This window comes from Ascaphus truei, chromosome 8 (genome assembly GCF_040206685.1).
Source record: "Ascaphus truei isolate aAscTru1 chromosome 8, aAscTru1.hap1, whole genome shotgun sequence".
Classification (NCBI taxonomy): Eukaryota; Metazoa; Chordata; class Amphibia; order Anura; family Ascaphidae; genus Ascaphus; species Ascaphus truei.
The window spans coordinates 42498439-42524952 of NC_134490.1; the positions used below are offsets into that span (position 1 = coordinate 42498439).

Below are 26514 nucleotides of genomic sequence, written 5' to 3' on the forward strand. Positions count from 1 at the left end.
TTGTTTCAACTCTTTATTTTTCTTAAATTGTTTTTTAACCCCCCAATATAACTTACACTATATAAAGTATATTTTTTCACCTGGAATAAACCTTGTAGAGCTGATATTGAGATGCATTCAATGCTATACATTTTCAGACGTGGTCAAACAACACCTTATCTCGCCAGTATTTTCATAGGATAATATAACTTTACTCCTTTGTTGCCAGAGGTGGCCTGCAACGCCATGCTTTGCAAGACCCCTCTGGCAACAAAAGGAGTAAATCCGCTGCTGAAGCTAGTATGTATATACTCAAAAGGACCAAAAAAATAAAATAAGTCACCATATGCAAAATACAGATCCCGAGATCCTAACTATTGATTTAAGTTGAGATAAACTGAGAAGCCCCCGCTTCAGCTAAATAATAATGTGAATGTGAGGGTGCTGTTAGAGGCAATAATGATGCTGCAACTGTAGAGGAAAAGGACCCCAATATGAGTAGCACTCTCTCACTAGCTGGGGTGGTGTATATGAGTACAAATAAATTTATTATTGAACAACGGTTAAAATACAGGGCTTTAAAATAAACAATTAAATTGCCCATAGATGATCCAATTAGGAGTATAGTGAACTCCGGACCAAGTACAATGCTTGCTACAGTGTAATAGTGGTAAACACTGTACCTTGGTGTGAAACTCTGTAAGATCAACTACCAAGGAAAGAAGGGGATGAGTGAGGGGATACATCTAAAGACCATGATTAAAATGCTAATAGCCGCCCAGAGTGACTAGTTGGTTCACAGTAGGTGGCAGTGTAAGTAGAGCACAGTGGCTACAAATGTAACCACCATATAATGAGTATCAGCTGTATGATCAGGTGTCCACACACAGAAGGGTATGTACTGAACCAATAGTGCGACAGGTAGGCAAGTAATATCTTAGTGCGATACCTGCTTACCTGCTTACTTATATCGTAAATGGTAGTTAACCCACAGTGATTGGTAGGTCATAAGCGTATAGATAACACAAGCGATTGTGTGAGCAGGGATCTTGGTATAGTATATCCGTGCAAACACTACAAACTCAGAGTTATGAGCAGCTATGTAATAGTTAGAGCATTGTTGCAGCTCCTGTCAGCAGAGGAAGGAACCGCAGCATACCGACACACTGTACTAAGCAAAGTGTAAGAGTGTATCCCATAGAAAATACACTGTTGCAAAATAGTGTGCCGACAGTATAATCATGGTCAAATACTAGCATTGATTTAAGTTGTAAGAAAGTTTTGGCTGGAATTCTGTTGCGATACACGTTAAAAAGTGAAAATTCTCCAATTGCCTCAGAACAAACTGTTTTAAAATCCTGTAACTTTCTTTATTAGCCTTTTCCTGAAGCAGCAAAGCTGAATCTAGCAACTTTGTCGGATTCGATATTAAAAAAATATATATATATATATATATATATATATATACATACATATATATATACATACATACATACATATATATATATATTTTTTTTTTTCCGAAGATGAAGGATTTCCTCAGTTCCTAGCAACCAACTTAGAATGGTCTCAATGTCGCGTTTCATACGGTTGTCTCATCCGCATTCTTCTTTAGGAGTTTGGATGAGAGCAGGGAATGCTGGGTAGTGTGAGTCATTTTTGAATCGGGAAACAGCAGCAGGACTTTCTGATTGGTCCTTCTCCACTCTGAGTAGAGCTGGCAATGGTAGCGGAATGATACCTGATGAAGAGAGAAGTGCAGTAAGGCACCCACAAGGTAGAAAATAAGGCAACTCAAACCATCCACAATACGACTTTAAAAAACGTGACCGTAAAAATTCCACAACTATAATATTTCATGCTCTTCAACTAAATCCAGGATGTCAGGACAGTTTAAATGCAGGCTACACAATCAATACAATCCACACAATGATAAGTAATTAGCTAAGTTGCTGATGGATCCGCGAAGATTCGGCTCGGGGGTTCAATAAATGTCTGACAGTGCAGCAGAAGAGGACCAAAGATGCAAAGTTCTGTGGGGAAGATAATGTGACCAGGCAGTCACTAGATACAATTGGTACACTGCTAGAGAGAGGGCAGAGCTCAAAAAGGGGTGTGCCAGAGCCTGTTTCAGAAGAAGAAGGGGATGTGACTTTGTAAATGGTTGCTAGATACAAAAAAATGCATGTTACATTTTCATTTAGAGTTGTTTAAAAAAAATGCTACAAGTATTTTCTCAGTACAGAACTCATTTATTTAAAAAAAAACACATGTAGGATATTGCTTGGTCTGCAGCTTTAAGTTATCTTTCTGGTCTTTTATATTTAAAAAAAACAAACATTGTTTATTGGGGGGAATTTCGTTTAAACTTTTTTATTTTTGAAAAACATATTGAAGTTCTGAAAGTTTAAAAATAAGGTTTATAGGAAGGCTTCATGTTGCCACTTTGATGATGTCACTAATGTTACAGGAAGTGCTATATATCAGACTGTCAATGTAATTTGCCAGAACTTTCAGCTCCCCCCATATAACTGGAAAATACAATATAATTAAATGATCCAGCAGCAGACATACTTCTAACATTGGGGACACACATCATTGCTAAATAAACTCACTTTGGAATTAAAACTGTATATTAAAATTCTACTCATTGAAAACACCTGCCTCCTGCTGGCACCAAATGGTCCCTGTCACAGGCAGAGCCATAAATAACCTCACAGGAGCTAAAGATGGGTGGGTAGCCATGTTGGTCCTTTCTTCCATGCCATAAAAAAACAAACAAAAAGGAGTGAGATGGTGATATGATACTTTTTTTGGACCAATAAGTAGTTGATATGTTTCAAGTTCGAACCTCTAAGGGTTCTTCATCATGTATGGCCAGTTGGTGACAGTTGGACAGCAGGGAGATGCAGAACACTGAACATGGCAGCACACAGAGGAAAACCATGAAGTCCATTAAAGCTGCAGTTCAGTTTTTTTTTTACATTTATTTTTTTACTTCAATAGTTTCATGTGTGCAATCTCTAATTACCTAAAGAACTGTATAGCTGCAGCTCAATTCGTTTTCCATGTATTGATAGGTCGAAATTTGGTGACATATTAAAAGCTGGCATTTGTTTATAATCTGCTTGACTGGCAGTGGAAGCTCATGAATATTCATGAGCACTCCTGCACTGGCATGTGCTAGAGGGAGGGCAGGGCTGACAAAGGGGTGTGCCAGAGCTTGTGACAGGACATGAAGGGGCCGTGCCTTAGCAAATGGCTGTTAAAATAGAATACAAGAAAATTGGTCTTTCAAAGTTGTTTTTTTAAAAACAGAAAATGCTAAAAGTATTTTTTCTTACTACAGAACTGATTTATTAAAAAAAACAAACATGCAGGATATTGACTGAACTGCAGCTTTAATTGGAATGGTCTAACTGGATTAGTTTATTAATATTTGGTCCTGTCTTGATATATTACACACAGTTATTAGCCGACATGAAAAATTCACATTTCTCTGTTGTGGTGCAGCCTCATTTTAAATTAACTCTGAAGTTTGAATAATTTCCTTGGTGTCTGGTTACAATAGTGATTATGAATCCAAGGGTGAATGTCAATCTTGTTTGCTCTACCGCAGTATTAAGGTAAAACAGATTTATGCGGGCCCACTTCTCATCTAAAAGGCAATATTGAAAGGGGGTGAGAGACAGAAGGGCAAAACTCATCATTACCTGAACTTTATCTTATTCACAAATGAGGTGGGAGCATTGAACAACTCAATTTTCAGCTCAGAGACCGGTCCCCTAGATACTTACAGTTTTCTGTGCTGGTTCACCAGCTGACTTCCTGGGTATTTAAAGATGATGGCCGCACATCCAATAGGAAGCTGCAATGTAATTCATTGCGGTTTCCTACTGGACTGTGCTTTGGTGGTCATTTTGTTTCCCTGGGATGGAGAGGAGACCCCGGTACCAAAATCTAAGTATATGGGCAACCAGGGGGTCTCCGGAGCCAACAATAGAGCAATTCAGTTCTGGGGGCCCCCTTGGTTTCAACGCTATCAAAAAAATGATAAAGCATTAAAAAAACGAGCAGCAAGGAGTGCGCTTTATGTATCTCTCTCTGAAGAGCAAAAGTTGCAACATTATTTGAAATATTTCCACAAGGAGAATGAAAACCACTTTTAGGCACATATTTATGAAACAGAGCCAAGTTTTTGGATGCCTCAAGGCAGGGGTGTGCACTTTTTTTGTTAGCACGCCCCTGCCTATTCTCCCCCCGATCACGTCCTTTCCTCCCCCCCATACCTTTTCTCCGTCACGACATCTTGTGACGTTGCGTTGCCATTTGACCCTGCATCGTCATTTGACTCCGCATTGTCATGGCGACGTGTCGCTAGAAGCCGCCGGAGACAAGTTAAGAGACATATAGAGGCCTAGCGCACTGCCCCGGCACTTTATTTAAATGTTGTAGGGTAGGCTTAGTACAAAATCAGACACAGCAAAGTATATTTATCTTTAAAACGGCTTGTTTGTTAATATGAGAGATATTTGCTTTCTTCCCTTTTGTGTGACGTCACTGTGCGCCGAGTACCTGCAAGTCCTTACATAGAAAGAGTGCCCTCCCCTCCATTCCATCACTGACTTCTGACAGGGGCAGGCTTAGGGCAGCAGAAACACTGGATTACCAAGCACCCTACAACTCTAAATTGAAAATAAAGTCTTTAGTTTCAAAATAACACAAAAACCCACAAGACACACAAGAAATGTAAAAGCATAGGTTTGTCCGCTTTTGTTTCTTTGGAAAGTTAGCATAATTTAATTTTTCTTCGGGCCTCTTCTGGGGGGGGGGGGGGCGGTGCTTGTCAATCAAGTGTTATCTTTACCCTTATCCCACCATGTCCTTCTCAGAGAACTAATAAATATAAGGGAGTTGAGCAGAGTAAGGCTTTGGCCATTTATCGGTGGCATCAGCTTCATTAGGAAGATTCAATCCCGCTTAAAGTAACTGTCTTGGTTATTTTTATCCTGTGACAAATGCATATTTTGCTTTTCTGTGGGAAAACAGAATTTAAGTATATCAAATACTTATCTGTTTGACTGATGGCGGCTTTGAATTTACTTTGCAAACAAAGAACAGTTGGGAACATTTTTTTACCTTTGAGACTGGCAAACAGTCGAATCACCAAAAGGAACTGAAGATTGTAAAACCCTTTCAAAGAATTTGTTACATTGAAAAAGGTTCAAAAACTTAAAACTACTTATACTTGTCATATTTTCTTTGAAAAATGTGTAAATTGGCTCTAGTTATCGTGCCACTGTCCTTAGTTCACTTTTGTCCCAGGAGATACTGACCCTTTTAATGAAGGACAGAAATAGGGTTAGGTAATTGAAGACCTAGATACAGGCTTTTAATGAACCTTTTTGGTGCCTGTGGAACTAGGCTACAGTATATTAGATCCTAAGTTACAGACCCCAGAATTGATGTGTTTCAAACAGAAATAAAACAAACCTAAGAATTCACCCTATTAAACAGGTCACTGTCCTTCAGACTCCTTGGGGGCAGGGGCAGGCAGACTCTTTAATGATCTTGTTGGTGCTTGAAGGTAGAGATCTCCAAACAAGTCACTGTGACTTAACCCTTTAGCTGCCAGAGGGGCAAGTAACACTTTGCAGAGCAATAGCTATAGTGTCTGCTCTAAATTATCACATCAGATAAAATGACAATATAGTGTACATATAGTACACTATAAAATGGTACTATAGTATACTTACAGTATTATTCTGTAGAAAAAATGACAGTATATATACAGGACAGCATAAAATAGTACTATAGTATTATCCTATGGAGAAAATGAAAATAGAGTATATAATAGGGTATAAAATAGTCCTATAGTACATAATATTATCTCAAAGTTTGGCGCTAGTTCCCTAAATTATTAGATGAGAAAATGACAATACAAAACTTCCTTTTGTATGACTCACCAATGTCCAAAGGACGTAGATAGTAAAAAGTGCTATAGTGAGGGCTATGAGTCCGACGGCCTCCAGCCTGCTGTTGAACTGCAAGTGATCCTGTGCACCTCGGAGACACAGCCAGCCTGAGATCGCTGCAAGCGGGGTGATGAATAGGAAACACACCATATCGCAGAACAGTGTCCTTTTCTCATTTCGTGGACCTGGGTCCTTCAGCCACTAAGAGAGAAAAAACAATACTTAGCTTAGTAGCTATTTTGAAAGACCAGCGCTAACAAACAGATACGCTTATAATGCGGTCTGGGCATGGCTCCCGATTTAAAAACACCTCCAAGGGTTGTTTATTTTTTTTAAACTATAACATTCAATGCTTTATTCCTAACGGACACAAATCCCTCCCCCCCTAGACAAATCATTTTACCATACCATGCAGGAATCAAACCTATGACCCTTCATACATTGGTAGCAATTCTCTAGCTGCTACACCATAGGATTGATGTGATATCATTGACTCTATAAACAAACTTAACTTCTACTGCACAGTACTGCCTTTCAGTACTCTGCAATAGAAGTTAAGTTTGTTTATAGAGTCAATGATATCACACCAACCCTGTGGTGTAGCAGCTAGAGAATCGCTACTAGTGTATGAAGAGTCATGGGTTCAATTCCTGCATGGTATGGTAACATTATTATTTTATTTGTATTATAACGTATAATTTATAGATTATTTTATTTATTTTATAATTTAGAAATTATTATATAAAATATATAATTTAGAAATTGCACCATGACTCTTCATACACTGGTAGCAATTCTCTAGCTGCTGCACCACAAGGTTGGTGTGATGTCGTTGACTCTATAAACAAACGTAACTTCTACTGCTGTGCTGACGCAGCCTGATGAAGCAGAGAGAGAGAGCTGCAGAGAGGAGAGAGCTACAGATGCCGGGTAAGTCCTCACGTGGTGGCCATTTCACGATCCCGGTTATAACACGGTCTCATTATGTGGACCCCGAGCACCACGTTATAACGGGGTTCAGCTGTACTGTGTATCAAAAAGTTGCTCTATTTAATATATTAATAATCAGTGAAATTATATATATGATGTAGTGTGTTCTGGGGTTAGAGATTGCTGGGATTGTATGTTCATCCATTTTAATTTTCAACTGGTATCAGTTGGTTGGAGGTTGGGTACCCCTCCTCCCAGGGTTTAAGCTCACCACCCCACTTTTTAAGTAGCATTTTTTTTCATGTTCTTGTGCAGGACAGGTCCATTGAGGCCATTCTCCCTCCACTGGAGAGCACAGCAGTCCTCACCATGCCACTCCGACCAGCTACTTCCGCTTCAAGTGCCCGCCTCGGGGCACTTCGGATCGATAGTTTGTAGCACACCATTCCAACGTTGACCAGGATACTCTGCTATTTCCTCATCATGTGATTGTAGCTAGTCCCATCACACGGCGCGTCGGCTCTCCGGACTTTTGAGAGATGCTGTGCCTGCAACTGCACAATGTCAGTCTCTGTCCATAATGCTCTAACAATCCTAGGCATTTCACAAAAAGCTTTTACAGGGATAATGGACAGCTGCATGAAACTACAGGTATGCCAAACATCACTCACTCCCAATTCTCGTTGGATGACACAATTTATAATGAAAGGGAGTGTAAAAAACATAAGAAACACTTAAAAACCATGTATAGCAATAATAATTATTTCAATCAAAAAAGGCAGATGGTGCCTATTTGAAAAAGGGTGTTTATGCAATACTCTCATATTGAGAGCAATTGGTTGTCAATATAGAATTGTTACAACTAAACCTTTTGGAACCAATAGCAACAAAATTGCAATATAATAGCATACAATTGCTCTCATTTTACATGGAACTTAATTGTATTGGTGAAGCTTTTTGCAAAACGCATTGGATTGTTAGAGCGTTAGAGACAGAGAATGACATTGTGCAGTTGCAAGCACAGCACCTCCCAAAAGTCCAGAGAGCTGAAGCACCGACGGGACTAGCTACAAGCACATGATGTGGAAATAGGAGAGTATCCTGGTCGGAGTAGTGTGTTACAAACCATAACCCAGGCAATTAGCGAGCCGAAGTGCCACAAGAAAGGCACATGATGCAGACGTAGCCGAGTGATCTGGTCGGAGTGGTGTGGTGTGGCGAGTACTGCTGTGCTTTCAAAGCCACTATTCTAAACAATGTATTTTTATTTTATGTGACTGTGATGGAATTTGGTTACCTAATGAATTTCCATAAATTATAAAGGCAATATTACAAAATGTCCTTTTTTTCTTTTCTTACTATTTCCATGGTTCCATGAGAGGAGTGATTATTCATGAAGACTGATTTCAATACGATTTCCATGAATACCATTCAAGACACTGGCATGTGAATACCCATATCTTTTTTTCTACATACTGTATCACTTTTTTCCTCCAAGTAATTTCTTTTTCTTTTTATTTCCATGCGCTAAAAGGTGCACTGTTTGACAATCCTGCATAGCCAAAGAAAACCTTCTGTAAAGAATTAAACAATCTAATTGGCTTCCTTAAACTAGTAGCAAAGATTGGTATTCTTTTATAGGCTGCAAATTGAAAAATTACATTTCTTAATGGCCTCTGAAAAGGGAAGTGTTTATTTTATTTACCCTTAGCTCTGTCCTTATAAGAGAGCCAACAAAGATAGCAGGAGGGGGGAGAAAGGGGCTTTTGCCAGTGTGATCTGTTGTTGAACACTGACATCACACAACAGGGACCAAGCCAGACAAAATCAAACCCCTACTAGCAGGGCCGGTGCAAGGGTATTCGGTGCCCTTGGAGAACTTTCAGCCTTATTATACCCCCCCCCCCTCCCCTTCCCCCAATTAACTTTTAGAAAAAAAAATTCGGACTGAAAAATTAAAATGTTATTCCTAATAGATTTATTTTCCTAACATTCATACACACCCCTCCCCTTTTTTTTCTCCCCCTCCCATGCTCTCCTCCCTGCCTCTCATTTTCTCTCCTCGCTGTTATTCTCTCTCCCTCATCATTCTCTCCCCCCCACTTTCCGCCACACAGGACAGCCACAGAAACACACACACAAGGACAGAACAAACACAAATACACACACACACAAACAAAACATACACAAAACACAACACAGCCTCGCCTCTCTCCTGCCCATGCTGTTGCCACCTCTACTTGACCCCACCCCCAGGCTCCTGATACCTCCTCTTGATTGGCTGCTGCTTTGTAATACAGCCAATCAGGATGGAGGAAAATTCCCAGCAACCGCCCTGTTCTCTCGCTGCGGGGAAATTCTGCGACCCAATTACTCTGCACTATTCAAAAATGTGATGTTCCTCAAATTCTGCCGCCTTGGACGACCTGCTAGTTGGCCTAATGGTTAAACTACCATGCCCCCTAGGTCACAGATCACCATGTTTACAACCGAACCTATACAATGATAAGTATTTTTATAAATGTCAGATTATGGTATAAAAAGCATCAGTCACATGATGCTTTAAACATGTCACCCCAATTAGGAAATATCAAAAGAAAAAGGGGCAGGAGAGTTAGATCATCAAACTAATAGGTACTGAACATGCTTAGTGTGCTCATTTACAGGTACTGTAATTAGCCAGAATTAGCTTAAGTGTAATTAAGCCAGTGATTAGCTTAATCACTGTATGATGTGACAATGGGGTGAATGAAGCAGGTTTGGGGACCTGTGTGAAAGATATGCAGATGGTATTATTTTTACCTCTGTAAGGGGCCTTGGCCTTCTTTCCACAGCAAACTCTGTGTGACACAGTTCACAGTAACTTGTGTTAGAGGAGGAAAGCCATTTCTCTAGGCAGCTCTTGTGCACTGTTCCCAAGGTCCCCGTGCAGTCGCAAGGGGACAGCAACCTCTCCCCGTTCCCCCCCTCATGGCATATTCGACAGATGGGCCCATCACTGTCAAAAGAAGATAAATAAAATCACCATTGTCACCATGATGTCATCTGCTAGTTATGTCTGGCCAATTTACAGTGATTTACTGATTAAGGCAAATTAAAAAATAAAACAATTAACCATCGGTGTCCTCCCTTATACAATTTAGGGCGTCACCCAAACACATATCCTTTTGTCCTTATAAGAACTGAAGAGGCACTTTATTTGAAGACGTCAGCATAAGTAGCATTGCTCCTAAATCAAACAAACCCCGATGCTGAGCAACGTCTTAGCCAGATATGACTAGGAGGTAACAATACAGCTTTGCACATAATCAGAATTGGTCTGTCATTGGCATATGGGACACTGCTATTTTACATCCCGCAACCATGATATTTTTCTCTTAGAGTGTACGTGGCATCGTGCAATAACGAGTTCTTGCCCTGAAGAGCATACAATCTAATGCACCTTTAAGTCTGTTACAGATGCCAACACTTGGGGAAGGCTTTAAGCACTCAGCAGTCTGGTAGAGGGGTAGGGCAATTGCCTCCCTTGCCCCTCAGCACAGACATCCTGGTAGATATACCTCTGTGTGCCCAGCGCTTTGATCACTGTAGACAGCAGCTGCCCATCCTTTGCAGTTACTTGGGTGACATACTGTGGCCTGCCAAGGTCCGACTCCTCCAGGGACTTTAGGAAGGCAGCATTCCCCGTACAGTCACACAGTGACCCCGGAAGGTGGCAACACTCGCCTGTCGTCATGGCAACCTGGAGCACCTTCCTCTTTAAGGACCGTGCACGCCTCTCATGGTTGGTCTGTAATGATTAGGTTACATAGAGTGTTGTCAGGCTGTGATACCTTGTATTAGAGCAACAACAGAGATCTTTATAGAAGACATTTAAAGACCTCAAAGGACTTTGTGTCCAAGAGGTTTTTGAGAAAGAAGGCGAGAGAGCGAGAAAGAAGGAGACCGAGACAGAGAAGGAGACAGAGAGCGAGAGAGAGACAGACAGACAGACAGAGAGGAGACAGAGAGAGAGAATGAGACACAGAGACAGAGAGAAGGAGACAGAGAGAGAGAGAGAGGAGGCAGAGAGAGAGAGAAGGAGACACATAGAGAGAGAAGGAGACAGAGAGACACAGAAGGAGAGAGAGGAGAGAGAGAGCGCGCGCGAGAGAGAGAGAGAGAGAGAGAGAGAGCGAGAAAGGTTGAGGGAAAGAGAGGGAGAGGGAAATGAAAGAAAGGGAGAAGGAAAGAGGATGAGGGAAAGGGAAAGAGAGAGAGAGAGACAGACAGAGAGAACCCATCGAATTACAGAGGCATCTGTGTCAGCAGCACCCTGGGGAAACTGTTCAACAGCATCTTGAACAACAGAATCCTCACCTTCCTGACAGATCAGAGTGTACTGAGTAAGAGCCAGACAGGCTTGCTGCCAAACCACCGCACCACAGATCACATCTACACCCTACACAGCCTGATCAATAAGCACGTCCACAACACCAACAAGGGCAAAATCTTTGCTTGCTTTGTGGACATTCCAAAGGCCTTCGACTCCATGTGGCATCAAGGTCTATTGCTAAAAATACTAGAGACGAGATAGGGGGGAGAACATACCACACCATCAAAAGTATGTACTCTGAAAACAAATGCTGCGTGAAAGTTAATAACAAAAGGACAGATTTCTTCCATCAAGGCCGTGCAGCCTGAATCCCACACTTTTTAACATATATATCAATGAGCTTGCAGCAGCCCTAGAATCCTCCTCAGCACCTTGGCTCCCCTTAGCTGGAACAGAGATTAAGTCTCTACTGTATACAGACGATCTGCTCCTGCTATCACCAACAGAACAGGGCCTCCAACAGAAACTGGCAATACTAGAAAAAATCAGCCAGACCTGGGCACTCTCTGTGAACCTAGACAAAACCAGAATAATGGTATTCCAGAAAATATCCTAAAAAACATACAACCATATTGCAATTCACACTGAATGACACTGCACTGGAACAGACAGTGAGCAACACATACCTTTGTCTAACAATCGGCTCATCAGGGAAATTCAACCTGGCCATAAATACACTGAAGGAGAAGACCAGCAGAGTATTCTATGCAATAAGGAAACAGCTGTACCATCTCAAACCACCAATAAGAATCTGGATGAAAATATTCAACAGCATCATCATCCTGAGACACTCAACAAAATGGGATACCAGCCCAACTGAAACACTGCATTTGGAATTCTGCAAACACCTTCTCCAAGTACACAGGAGTACATCAAACAATGCATGCCAAGCTGAGTTGGGCCACTTTCCTCTACTGCTCACTGTACAGAACAGAGCACTGACATTCTGGGCCCACCTAAAAACAACAGCCATCCACAGTCTTACAGCTACAGAGCAATGAAAAGCCAGGACCTCCTCACTAAACCCTGTGCCATAAAACAACTTGTCCTCTCACTCCAAGAACAAAATATATCACAGGCACATAAAACAAACGGATCCTGCTTCCAGGTTCTCACTCCAGTCCTCGGCAAGCAGGACCCGCTTGTTTTATGTGCCTGTGATATATTTTGATTGATGTAAGCATACATCCTTATATTTTAATAGATCAAATTGATTTTTAGCATTACCAGTTCGCACTATGTTTGGTTTCTCGTCTTCCCACACGTGTGGTCATCCATCTATTATCCTGAGTGACATCCCGTCACAGAAAGAGGTCTGACCCCCAAGATATCTTACCACAGAGAGAGGTTGGATCCTTACCACTCCTCTTCAATCTCCAAATGTTTCATAAAGAGGGAACCCTGTGGACCGTCCCTTAAAGGGTTTTTGAACAGCATATATCATTTTGCATTTTTTGCACTTTATTGTCGCTTTCACTGTCACTGATTATTTACAAGTCACATTCATAAGCACATTGTGTATATCACTGAATTATCACAAATCACTGAATTTTCTTCTTTAGAGCGCAGTTTTCAGTTTTTCTTTCACTTCTCCTACCCTACCCAGCTACACAACAATCACTCTGCTCTCCGGATGTGGCTGCCCAGTTGTAGGTCAGTGGTTACCAACATCCCCACCTCAGCCTTGCAGTCCCGTCTTGTTTGTGGTGAGCACTCGTTACAGTATGCTCAGTCCCAAAGACAAGGACCCCGCTGAGGTGGGTCGAGTCTTGAACTTACACTCAGACATGTTTAAAAAGGTGGAGGAATTTCTTGATCAGAACAGTCAGCGGATGGAGCAACTCCAACGGACTGTACAAATTATGACTAATCAGGCACCACGTATCCCTACTGATCCTCACCCATCAGCGGTGTCTGCCCCCGCAGCCATGTCTATAAACGCAGCCTCGGAAACCCGACTCCCTACAGCCAACCGCTACGGCGGCGATCCGCTTGGCTGTCGCGGGTTTCTGAATCAATGTGATATCTAGTTCGAATTGATGCCATCTCGCTTTCTTTCCCAGCAGTCTAAGGTGGCCTATATCATATCGCTGCTAGTAGACGATGCCTTGGCTTCACCTGTCTGGGAACAAAGGCCGGACCTCACAGGCAACATAGTCCCCTTCATTACGGAATTCCGCAGAGTATTCGACGCACCTGGACGCAAGGTAACAGTTGCTTCATCTTTGTTTCATATGTCCCAAGGTAGCCACCCCGTGGCCCGGTATGCGGTCGAATTTCGGACCATAGTGACTGAGGCCGGCTGAAACGATCAGGCATTGACTGCGGTATTCTGGCAAGGTCTCTTAAAGATGAACTCGCTGCACAGGAACGTCCCACAAAGCTTGAGGAGCTCATCGGACTATGCATTCGAGTGGACTTAAGGCAACAGGAGAGAAGAGCCGAGATAACTCGACTCAAGCCAGGTACACAGTCTCCCCACAGCTCCTACGCAGGGCCCCCAAAACCTCCGGATCCAGAGGAACCCATGCAGCTCGCAGGCAACAAATTGTCGTTCGGAGAGAAACAGCGCAGACATGATGCCGGACAGTATTGCGGTAATGCTGGGCACCAGGCACTCGCCTATCCCTACAAGTCGGGAAACACCAAATCTCAATTGCAGACCGGGAGGACCTCACTGGGAATTATGTCTGCTTCTTCCCCCCAAAGGCCAACCAGACTTTTGATCCCCATCACCTTAACCGGCGACGCCTTCAAGGCCACTACTCGGGCATTTCTGGACTCTGGGTAAGGGGGAAATTTCATTGACCAGGGATTTGCGGAAAAGAGTAAGATTCCTCTGGTGCGCAAAAGTTATCCAGTCGGCCTGGAAGCTTATTGATGGTCGTCCCTTACAACCCGCTTTCATTTCTCTCCAAACTGTCCCCTTTCAACTACAGACCGGTGAGGACCACACCGAGTCAATCCAGTTAGACGTCATTCATACACCTACCGTGGACGTCATTCTGGGTCTTCCGTGGCTTCAGCGGCATAACAATCGGATCGACTGGACAGAGGCACAATCGCTTCTATTGAGTCCCTACTGCTCCCAGAATTGCTCCTTACCATTCAAAGCCCAATGCGGGACCTCCGTACCTGAACAGGTAACCTCTCCTACCCAAGATTTATTCTGAATTCCAGGATATCTTCAATAACGCTCAATCCAAGGAGTTGCCACCCCACCGGTCATTCGATTGTCCCATCGACCTATTACCCGGTTCCGTGCCTCCGCGAGGATGTTCCTACCCATTATCTCCTCCAGAGACCAAAGCCATGAAGGAGTACATCCAGGAGAAACTTCAGAGAGGTTTTATTTGAAAATCCTCGTCCCTGGCAGGTGCAGGGTTTTTCTTCGTGAAAAAGAAGGATGGGTCTCTCAGACCATGTATAGACTATAGGGGGCTTAATAAAATTACCATCAAGAGTAAAAAGTACCCTTTGCCCCTTATTACCAAACTTTTGGACAGGCTGCAAGGTTCCACCATTTTTACCAAATTGGATTTACGGAGAGCTTACAACCTGGTAATAATCCGACAGGGAGATGAGTGGAAGACAGCCTTTAATACTCGGGACGGCGAGTACCTGGTCATGCCTTTCGGCCTTTGTAACGCTCCCGCAGTCTTCCAAGATTTTATCAATTAAGTTTTAAGGGATCTCCTCAATCAATACGTCTTTGTGTATTTGGATGCCATCCTAATCTTCTCCAAAACCATACGTGACCACCCTGGCCATGTCAAACAGGTACTGCAACATCTCTGGTAGAATCGCCTCTTCGCAAAATTGGAGAAGTGTCAATTTCACCAGACCACAACGTCTTTCCTAGGCTATATCATCTCCGACACCGGTCTAGCAATGGATCCTGCCAAAGTGAAAGCAGTATTGGATTGGCCTCGTCCCACAACCCTGAAAGCCGTACAAAGGTTCCTGGGATTCACCAACTACTATCGTAGGTTCATTTAGAATTTTTCTTCCGTGGTGGCGCCCATTACGGCCTTAACGCAGAGAGGTGCCGACACGGCGCTATCACCTCCTGACGCCATCCACGCTTTCGAAAAATTGAAAAATGCCTTTGTCTCAGCTCCAGTGCTCGCGCACCCCGATCCAGGACTACCTTTTACCCTGGAGGTAGATGCGTCTGATGTCTGGGCCGGGGCAGTGTTATCCCAAAGAAAGTCTTCACAAGCTAAATTGCACCCTTGTGCCTTCTTTTCTAATAGATTCTCGTCTGCTGAACAGAACTATGATGTAGGCAATCGTGAACTATTAGCCATCAAAATGGCTTTGGAGGAATGGAGGCATTTACTCGAGGGTACCGAAGTTCCGGTTACCATTCTCACTGATCATAAGAACCTTCTCTATATTGAAGGCGCTCGCCGCTTGGGGTCGCGACAAGAAAGATGGTCTCTTTTCTTCTCTCGCTTCAATTTTGTTATTGCTTATCTACCCGGTTCAAAAAAATGTGAAGGCAAATGCTCTTTCCTGTCAATTTCTAGTAGACAACAAGTCTGAGGATCAAAAGGAAACCATACTTCCTCCTTCATGCATAATCTCCATACTTTTGATTCCTTGGAAGACATTGTACTAAGCCAGTCCGATGTTCCAGAAGGTCTTCAAGTCCCAGGCGGACGTCTCTTCATCGCACCACCTTATCATAGAAAGGTACTGAAATGGGGGCATTCTTCTAAAAGCTCTGGGCACTAAAAGAACCACCGATCTCCTGGAACGGCCCTTTTGGTGTCCAGGCATGCGCAAGGACATAAAGGGATTTGTCTCCGCATGTCCCACCTGTGCCCAGAACATGACGCCCCGTAACAGACCTCCTGGCTTGCTAATGCCACTCCCAATCCCAGATTGCCCATGGACTCACCTCTCCATGGACTTCATTGTGGAACTACCTGTGTCCAAAGGTCAGAACACCCTCTGGAGGTGGTTTACCGCTTTTCTAAGCAGGCCCACTTCATACCTCTCAAAGGTCTACCTAACGCTCTCAAATTGTCCAAAATATTTATTTAGGAGGTGCTCCGTCTACATGGGGTCCCCCAGGTTATTGTGTCAAATAAATGCTCCCAATTTATCTCAAAGTTTTGGTGGGCCTTCTGCAAGCAACTAGGGATCTCACTGCACTTTTCCTCTGGCTATCACCCTCAGACCAATGGTCAAACAGAGCGATGGTCAAACAGAGCGAACAAATCAATCACTTGAACAGTTCATCCGTTGCTTCATCTCGGATACCCAGGACAACTTGGGCCTAGTTTTCCCACAACAATCTGCGCAACAAGTCAACCCAAGATTCACCCTTTTTACCAACTTCGGCTTTCACCCCTCAGCTCACCCAAATGCAGGATACGGATCCAGGGTACCGGCAGCAGATAATAGGATCCTGCTTCTTCAAGAGTCCTGGGCTAATATTCAGGAGAATCTCAAAAAGTCAGTCTCTACAGTAAAAAACAGGCTGACCGACATCGTCGCAAGACACCTATGTACGACCCGGGACAGAAGGTTTGGTTGCCCACAAGAAACATTCGGTTGAAGGTCCCCACAGCTAAATTAGCACCAAGGTATATTGGACCATTTCCTGTGATCGAGAAAGTCAATCCGGTGGAATACCGGCTTTAGTTGCCAGCTTCGATGAAAATCCAGTCTGTGTTCCATACATCACTGTGACGATGGGGAGGATTTGGCCCGAAATTAAAGGGGTTACACCCCAATTGGCCACCCTCTAACCTCACCAGGGAGACAAGGGGTTAACTGGGCTGAGGCCCAGATGTGTGATTTAACCCTTGTCATAACCTGAAAATGTATATTCCCTGTTCCCCCATGTTTTATTGTTAATCAGTGTCTGCATCACACACACTGGGGTCCATCCGGGAGCACAAGGGTTAATAGTGGTATAGTGATTATAGCCCTTTGTGTAACTTTCCCGCCTTTTCAGGCACCATTTTGCAGGTTCCCATAGGCCGCCATTAGGGCTCAATGCTTTCTAATGGTGAATCTTGCTGTGGAGTCCTTATCCTGAGAAGACCAGCAGATGGCATCCGAGAGGGAGAGCGGCGGTTTCCCATTGAAAGTCAATGGGCTCATTGACTTCAATGGAGAAATCCTCGAGAGAGCTTTCCAGGAACAAGTTGGCAGCCGTCCAAACCGCTTAACCGCAAAGCGGATACCTTTTCAATAGGAGAGCTTTGATCACTTAGAAGTCAAGTTCAACGAAAAGTGGCGTGGGAATAAACAGTTCTAGGGCACCTAGGAATAAAATTCTTTCTGTCCCTAGTTCCTAGACCTCCCCCCTCTCGACCACAACCGGGTCCCCATATCCTGGACCCCCGATAAGGGTCGAACCGAGAAGAGCGGGCCGCGCCATAGGTTCCAATGGCGGCGGCAGAAACAGCTCGAGAAAACAACTAAGTGTGAAAAGCTGAATTTTGGTATTCCATAGCTCCGGTTCCGGAGGGCCCAGCGGATTGGGGTTTGGGGTGTCTGTAGCCACTGCTCCGGCATCGCTGCAGAACCATCCTTGACCCGCTTGGACCAACCCGACGGAGTATGGACCCCCTTGAAGGTTCGGGACTTTTCCAATAGACTCATTGACCAGCTACGGCGGAAAACTCCCATTGACTTCAACGGCGGCATCGCCCCGTCGAAAGTCTATGGTGGGGATTCCCATAGCCGCCAACGGCGGCGGTTTGCCATTGAAAGTCTATGGCGACGAGGCCCATTATTTTCAATGGGGATTTAGTGAAAAACCGTGATATAATTTACAGCGGAGTTTTATGTATTAAAAATGTGAAACGGTTTTAAGTGTATTTGTGTATCTCCGGTTTCCCAGGTCGTAGAAGGTCGCAAATTGGACCTTAGGGTGTCCCAGTTCCGGCATTGAGAACTGGGAAGTTTGGACCTGCTGGACCCAAAGAAACCGGATATTTTACTATGTTCATGTTTTATCCAACATACTGTGTTTCAAGGTATGGGTAAAACCCAGAGGAAATTCCTTTGCGTACCAGGGTAGCATATGGCCTGAAAGGCGACCCAATGTCTAGGACTTAAGTATGTTTCAAAGGATTTTGTCACCTCTACTGTTTGCATGAGGGTGGAGACTACTCAAACCAGAGCAGTCTTCAAGTGTTCCAGTTCACACCTCACAACAAAGGATTTCCTGCCAGGTACTCAGTTTGGTAGACTAGCTGGGATTCCTGAGGTAGAGGAGGGGTTATAGAAATGAGACTCCAGAGCTACAGTATACTGCGCATGTCCCAACAAGCAGGGGGGCATGGATCAAAATGTGTTCCCAGGTTAGTGAGTGGCTGGAGGTAATTGAAAACCAATCACCTGTACTTAAGGTTAAAGATAGGACCACAAAAGGTATATAATCTGTGGTCAACCCTTTATCCAGTGTTCAGTCTGTTCTATACCATCTTGATTGCTGAGAGAAACGCTATGCACTGTCTTCCTGCCAGAGGTCTTTTCATGTCTTTGGTGTCTTGATGACTATGAAGAGTGCTGTATGAACTGCCAGTCCAGATATGACTGCTTCATCATTTCCATTTTAAGTAAGTGTCTATATTTTGCCTGTTATTTGTACATTATTGTGTGTTCACCTTTATCAAGGAATAAATGATATTTTATCATATCTAAGTCTCGTCCCAGTTCAGACCCAGGTATATATATATTTATTTATATTTTGTGTAAATTACAGCCTGCCATAAAGTCACCGTGACAATCACTTCTCAAGCCCTTCATACAGGACCCTTAGTCTCCAGCTTCGGTGGCCCCGCCTGAACCCCTCTTAGTTGAGGGACAACAGGAGTACGAGGTACAAACCCTCTTGGACTCCAGGCTTTCCCGCGGAAAGATCCAGTACCTGGTTCATTGGAAGGGCTCCAGTCCCGAAGAACGTTCTAGGGTTCCTAAGGACCAACTTCACGCGCCTAAGCTTATTCGGGCCTTTCATCTGAGGTTTCCTTTCAAGCCATCTCTAGGATGTCCGTTGGTCGCCCCTGAAGGGGGGGTACTTTGAGGATTGTCCGTCGGTCCCGCCCCGTGATGGGTGACGCAAGCCGCACTACCAGGCTGAGGGACACCGCACGCCCCACTCTTAGGCTCCGCCCCTGGACACGTCTTGTGACGAAGCACCTAACGCGCGCCGCTCTGCCAGGCTGGGGAAACCGCATGGACCTCGTTCAGGCTTCGCCCTCGTGACGTCACGGGTGAGGCGCACCTCACGCAAGCTATGCGCAGGCGCCGCGCTACCTTGGGCACACAAGCGGTTAATTGCATCAGCAATTATTCCACACCTGCACTTCTCCTCGCCCGTTTACCAGTGGACTTAATGTGTCTAGGAAAATATGGAGAACAAAAGCGCCCTAGCAAAAACAGAGCAGGAAGGACCCAGAATCAAAAATAAATTAAAAGGGCACTTTAATGTGATAAAAGACCCATCCAATGCGTTTCGAACGTCAAAGCGTTCTTTTTCAAGGGCCGGTTCTTGTTCATTACCCTGCAGCTCTGTGCTGCCCTACCATTGGCTGGCTGTCTGTCCTTTAAATGCTCAGTCAGCCCTGCTGAAAACTGGCTGAGCATAAACCTCTGTTTGCGTACTAGTGTTTGCTTCAAACACCCTGCTGCCCTGTTGCTGTCTTGTCTTGATTATCCTGTTCCTTTTTTGACCTTGGCTTGTATCTGGACCTCCGCCTATCTGACACTTGACCTCGGCGTGCATTTGGACTTCTACCTTCTATATCCCTGGACTCTGGCACCGCATAACGACTATCCGATCTCTCCAATCCTAGACCACGGTAAATTCTGACTTCTCCAACCCTGACCCAGCTACACGACTACCACTCTGCACTCCGGAGAGAGAGAGACAGACACAGGGGGGCATATTCTAGTAGCTTCGATAAGAAACTCATTGAGCTTTTTGAGCACTTCCAGAATGATTTGGCAAGTTTGCTAGCTTCGATAAGTTCAAAATCGTACAGGGATTGCATTTCCCCGAGCAGTTTCGCTCCTGCCCAAACAAAATCGAGCGGGAGCTGCCAAACAGCTCCAACTCGCATTTTTTCTAAGATCACGCTATTCCAGTAGCTCTGATGAGATTATCAGAGCGCTAAAATAGCGAGCTTATCTCAGATCTTATCTCGCCACCCTTAGGGTGGCAAGAAGGGATTTAAAAGTATTTTTTCTGCATCGGATTGATGCCGGGAGTTTCCGGAGCTAATACACATTAATACCAGCTCCAGAAACCCACTGTTTCCGTCATATGTAATAAAAATAGATTTACACGCAGCTACATTACCTTAGTGGCTAACCGCTAAGGCAATGAAGGGGTTAAAATAATTGTGCCTGTTTTTGGTGGGTAGCAGGGTTGGGTGAAGGTGGTATTTGGCCTGCAGTGGGTGTTTAAGCATTGCAGAGGGGTTGCGGGAGGGGTTAATCGCTTCATTGCCTTCGCTGTTAGTACCGCTAAAGTAATGAAGGGGTTAACCCTTCCCGCTACCCACCTGGTAGGCATAAACACCCACCACGGGCCAAATACCACCTTCACCCACCCCCTGCTACCCACAATAAACATTAAAACACTATACTAGCCAATATACCCATTCATTGCCAGTGTGGTTACCTATGCCCTCAATGGGAGCAAAGATAACCCCAATATGAATGAATGGACACCCCCCAATAACCCCCCCAAACACATACAGTAAAGTAATAGGCAAAATTACCATTAGCCAGATTTGGATAATTCTCATTTGCCCATTAAAAAGAAAACATTATCCTGTCAGCATAAAATAAATAAAAGTACTACTTACCCCTGCCAGGATGAAGGCCGTCCTCCGCGTCCATGTCCACTGTGGGCAGCAACATAACCAAAAACAAACTAATGGCCACTAACCCCTTAATCACCTGGGCGGCCTAACCATCCTCCCCAGGGCAACTACCCCCACCCTCTACCCATTGATTGGCACCACAGTGGTACATCAGGCCCATGTAATATGGGTATGATTTGCCACTATGGCAGTCAATGACCACCCTAAAAAAAAAAAAATTTAAATACAAGCACCATAAATACAACATAAATAAAAAAGTCAAATCAGCCAAAAAAAAACCCACACAATTAAACAAATCAAGAATCAAAAAAACACAATAAAAAAAACAAGCAATGTTTTTCTTAGTTTAATCGTCTTCTCCATCCGATTCCGAGTCCATCAGCAACAGCAAGAACTTCTTGACATTTGACGCAATGATCCTCAACAGCCGGTAGTCCATCTTCTTCTTTATCTTCATCTGTCCATTGTAATCCAATAGGCGGATGTTGTCCGGTTGGATTCTTAAGGTCAAATGAGACGGGATAGGCCTTATATAAGGCCTGTGATGTCCCATTTGAGTGTCAGATGGTACAGCTCCAATCCGATTGGATGCTGTACCATGTGACAGGGTTCTTTTTCTTTTTTAAGGATGTGACGTCATCTTCAAGGGAAGTATGTCACATACTTAAAACAAAATAGCTGCCATCACATGGTAATGGAACCAAATCGGATTGTGATATATACCATGTCAGGCATCATGGATGCCATCACAAGGTACTTCAACCAATTCAAACCAAGATTGTGAGTGTAGCACAAGGTATACTCACAATCTTGTTTTGAATTGGTTGAAGTACTATGTTATTGCAGCCATTTTTTTTTTAAGGATGTGACATTATTCCTTAAAGATGATGTCACATCCATTAAAAAATAAAATAATGGAACATGTCACATGGTACTTCAACCAATCGGATTGGTTCCAGTACCATGTAATGGCAGCCATTATGTTTTAAGGATGTGACATACCTCCCTTGAAGATGACGTCACTGAGACAGTAGGGTTAGCCAGCCACACATAATAAAGGTGAAGCCCGACTGGCTACCCCAATACCGTGTGTAATGGCCGCCTCTGTTGGGCTCATTTTTTCCGGTGTATGTAATGTTTTGTGTAACCCCTTCCAGAAAAGAGCTAATCACTGTGTGATGTCTGGAAGGGGGAAAACTGTATGGTTTGGGGACCGGGGATTGTACAACAATAATAACACTTGTATTCCCCTTGTTAGACTGTAGCATGTTCCCCATACAGTTAGTCAGCAAACCAGTACTGTAATTTGTGTTTTAGCATTTCTCTGTATCCAGAACCCAGTAATTAACTTAGCTGGGCTGTCTACAGAGAAATGCTGGATTGTGACAAAAGGCTGGGGGCGGCTGAGTACCGGGACAAATGGTCATCGAGGAGCAGTCCTGAGTACTTAAGCTGGCCCCCTCATCTGAATGCTGCTGTCGGGCAAGCCCTCGTCCTCCGATTGGGTGCACCGTCACGATGTGCGCTCTGTTTGGCCGGCGGCTCCTGCTCCAAGTTAAGTATAGCCACTGAGGGCTATATAAGGAGCACAGATGATCAGAGAACCAGAACATCTCTGGAGTTAATCGGAGACACGGCTGGTGGGCTTTTTAAAAGTGCTCTGTGTGAAATAGCACTGTGCTTGACGGAGAAGCACCGGAGAAGCCGGAACCACTTTGGAACTGATCGGAGACACGGCTGGCGGGAGATTCATAAGTGTTTTGTGTGAAATAGCACTGAGAAACCAGGGAAGAAGACGTTCAGGGCAAGCCTACTGATGCAGGCCCCTGTCCCTAGTTGAGGCTAGTTTCTAGTCCCCAGGCCTCCAGTTGGTGAGTGTTTCACTGTGTTTATATATTTTGTGTGTTTGCAGGCTTGCCAGAATAAACTTTAGTTTATTCAATTATTGTGTCCTGTCTGGTGATAGTGATCCCGTTGGTTTTGGTGTTAAACGTTCTGGTCCCCCATGACAGTTACATACTTTAAAAAAAAAAGAAGAACCCTGTCACATGGAACAGCATCCAATCGGATTGGAGCTGTACCATCTGACACTCAAATGTGACGTCACAGACCTTATATAAGTTTATATAAGGCCTGTCCCGTCTAATTTGACCTTAAGAAGCCGACGGGACAACATCCGCCTATTGGATTACAATGGACAGAAGATGAATATAAAGAAGAAGATGGACTTACCGGCTGTTGAGGATCATTGCGTTGTGTCAAGAAGTTCCTGCTATTGCTGATGAACTCTGAATCTGATGGCGAAGACATCAAAAGTAAGAAAAACATTGATTGTATTTTTTTTTTCAGTGCGTATTTTCGATGCTTGTTTTTTTTAATTGTGTTTTTTGCCGCTTGGTTTTTTTAATTGTATTTTTTTTTATTCTTGGGGTTTTTTTTGTTGATTGAATTTTATTAGCGAGAGGCAAGAGAGGTTGAGGAGCGCGAGAGGTTGAGGAGCGCGAGAGAGGTTGAAGAGCGCGAGAGAGGTTGAGGAGTGCGAGAGCGGTTGAGGAGCACGAGAGCGGTTGAGGAGCGCGAGAGCGGTTGAGGAGCGCGAGATAGCTTTGAGTTATTTAATACAATAAATAAGAAAATATTGCAATATAAAAAATATTAAAGACAGAAGTGGGAGAGGTTTATGATAATCAAGAGCAGGTTTTTTTTCATATATATAGCGCTAAGAGTACGCAGCGCTGTACATAGAATTTTGCAAGCACAACAGTCCCAGACCCTTAGAGCTTACAATCTAATTTAGGTGCCAGAGGATGTGAGAGAAAGGCGGAGAGGTTGAGGGGGTGAGAGAAAGAAAGGAGAGGCTGAGGATATAAAACCGAGAAAGGAGGGAGTGCGAGTATATGAGAAAAACATTTAAATATACTGTATCAATAATATTCACAAAGGTGCATTTGAAGCTGGAGGAGAAATGTGTGGAAGTCATTCACAGAAAGGTTAGTAGATCCATTGAACAGTCTCCCAGCAGAGATGATGATTAATGCAGTAATGGGCTTTAAAGCTGCATGGGACAGACTCAAGAGATAATGAGCCCCCAGTCTATCCATTCTCCCCATCTACTGTGAAACCTTTGCCCCCATGTAATTTTCCTTATTCAGGATCCCCTCCTGTTTGTCCCAAGACGTTTTGCAACCTTTTACTGCATTAAACCTGTATATAGCAGCACAGGGGTTCACAGGTTTTAATATACCAGTCTATGTATGGGTCAATGCAGTGGTGCTCAACTTCAGTCCTCGGGCCTCCCCCCAAAACAGGTCAGGTTTTCAAGATATCCCATTGAGCCACCTGTGCTGAACAGGGATATCTTGAAACCCTTACCTGTTGGGGGGAAAGGGGCGCTTGAGGACTAGAGTTGAGCACCCAAAGATTAATGGGTCAGTATATATCAGTACCAAATGTAATAAGCCCCCGTAGTTCGCTGCGAAGGATGTTAAGGGGCCCTGTATTCCAGGGTGTTAAGGAGCCCTGCATACAGCAGGGATTGGGGGGGGGGGGGGGTGAGAGGGGGGGTAAGGAGCACTGAGTACAACAGAGGGGGGGGGGGGCTGCATACAGCAGGGAATTGGTTAAGAAGAGCTGTATACATCAGGGAAGCGAGTAAAGGATGGCACACAGCAGTGAGGGGGTTAATGCTCCTGTACACAGCAGTGAAGTGATACTATGAGGTAAGACCGTTATCCGTGTATTCCGCTATGCAGGCCCCGTTATCCGCCCTCCTTCACCATATTTCCCTCCTTACACCGTTGACAGGGCCGACGGCCTCTCCCCGTTAAGTGCCACCGCTCCGTCCCATCCGGTTTCTCCTCACACCGGGAGAGCCATGTCCCTCCACTCCTGCCTGCTGCGCCACAAGCGTAACTATGCAACCGCCGTAACCTTACGCAACCTGCGTATCGCTACGTAACAAAGGGAGAACCGCCGCGACACAAGCCATGCCTACCACTGGGGTAGTATTATTACGCAACTAGCGTAGGCAGAGATGCTACGCAACCAGCGTAACATGACGGATCATTGCTTGCTCCCGCCCCACAGCAGTGTAGGCTTCATTGACATCACTAGAGTCCAACCGGTTGGCAGAAAACTGACATCTAGCCACGCCCCTTCTCTTTACTTATATTACAATACTGACTGTTGCAATAGGAATATATGGGATACAGGTCAGATCATTAATATTATGATGTATTGGATCATTACCTATTGGTTGCTTCTTACTTAAATGAACATCTTTGATCTACAGTAATACCTTATTTTCCTGCATTCAGGACAGAAAGGAATCAATGTTTTATACATTACATTTCAAAGAGGGCTAAAAAAAAATAGAAAAGTAGTATATATTTATAAATATATAATGACATTTCATACCATACATTACACAGTTCGTTATATTTATTGACGATAAGATTATAAGAGGTTTGCGTGTTATATATTTATATATACACACACAACCCCTGTAAACCCAAACCCACCATATATTTTATGTCAAAAGGAGTTCTACTGGGTATGTGACAATATATAAACAAAAGGCAGACAACCCCAATGCAACATCCAACATGACAAATCATATAGTTAAATACTTCTCTGTTCTTTTTTCATAAGTGAGGGTCACTTCGTTAAACCCTTTGGTCAAAGCATTTGTAAGCTTGCAGACCACGTCAAGGTGCCATGACAGCATGAACCGAACAGTTTGTCTCCCGGGGGCTCGAGTTCGGCACATTGCGGATCGGGTAGACAGATTGTTGGGAGGGGCTGGTATTAACCTTGGTCACCAACGACAAAGTTAGACAAAGCTGGAGGGTCCTAAAAAATTATTTCAGGGATCTAGGCCGTAAGCTTAAGGCAAGGACCGCCAAGGTAGTTTTTTTCGGAAATACTACGAGTGCCATAGCTACCACAGGGGAACAGTCGAATATTAGAGAGGTTAATACATGGCTAAGAAAGTGGTGTTGGAAGGAGTTTTTTTTTTTTAGCGCATTGGAACCCCTTTTCTGAGAGGTGATATCTTTATGGTAGGGATGGATTGCACCTCAATGAAGAGAGATCTTCTGTGCTAGGGGGGAGAATGTTAAAAAGGTTGGAGATTTTAAACTAGTGTAGCCCTGGTAAGATTATGGGCTATATTTCTACTCTCCTCCTGGCAGTAATCCCTGTGTAAGGGCAGGTTTGCCAGGAGTTATCATGGGTTTTCCCCACTTCAAGCACTTGCCCTGAGATAGTGAAGGGAGGTCACCAGACTCTGTGTCCAATCAAGGGGCACAGGGGCGGTGCCGGCTGAATCTACTTATGTCAGTGCAACTTTCTATTTAGGAGTTTGTTGGAGTGTGTTATTTGAGTGAGAGAGAAG

General features: G+C 44.0%; 1 protein-coding gene across 9 annotated transcripts; it reads right to left on the reverse strand.

Moving 5' to 3' along the window:
• MARCHF2 (membrane associated ring-CH-type finger 2) lies at nt 1-25123 on the reverse strand. 9 transcript variants are annotated; one of them, XM_075611676.1, is made up of 7 exons: nt 24896-25123; nt 10445-10674; nt 9687-9882; nt 5946-6155; nt 5736-5803; nt 4569-4664; nt 1586-1720 (listed from the first exon to the last, which is right to left on the reverse strand). In XM_075611676.1, the coding sequence occupies exons 1-6, from the start codon at nt 24896-24898 to the stop codon at nt 4598-4600; spliced, it is 774 nt and encodes a 257-aa protein (XP_075467791.1). In that variant the 5' UTR covers nt 24899-25123; the 3' UTR covers nt 1586-1720; nt 4569-4597. The 9 variants fall into 9 exon arrangements, 7 of the variants coding, with proteins under 7 accessions (XP_075467789.1, XP_075467795.1, XP_075467792.1 ...); XM_075611675.1 differs by having other exon boundaries at nt 1599-1720; nt 4555-4664; XM_075611674.1 differs by lacking the exon at nt 4569-4664 and having other exon boundaries at nt 1-1720; nt 24896-25121.
• Between the last annotated feature and the right edge of the window lie 1391 nt (nt 25124-26514).

Coding starts and splice junctions, on each gene's coding strand:
- MARCHF2 (XM_075611673.1), bottom strand. Junction 9,883..10,444: donor AAAGCGCTGGGCACACAGAG/GTATATCTACCA, acceptor TTCTTTTGACAG/TGATGGGCCCATCTGTCGAA. Junction 6,156..9,686: donor GGCCAAGGCCCCTTACAGAG/GTAAAAATAATA, acceptor TTTCTCTCTTAG/TGGCTGAAGGACCCAGGTCC.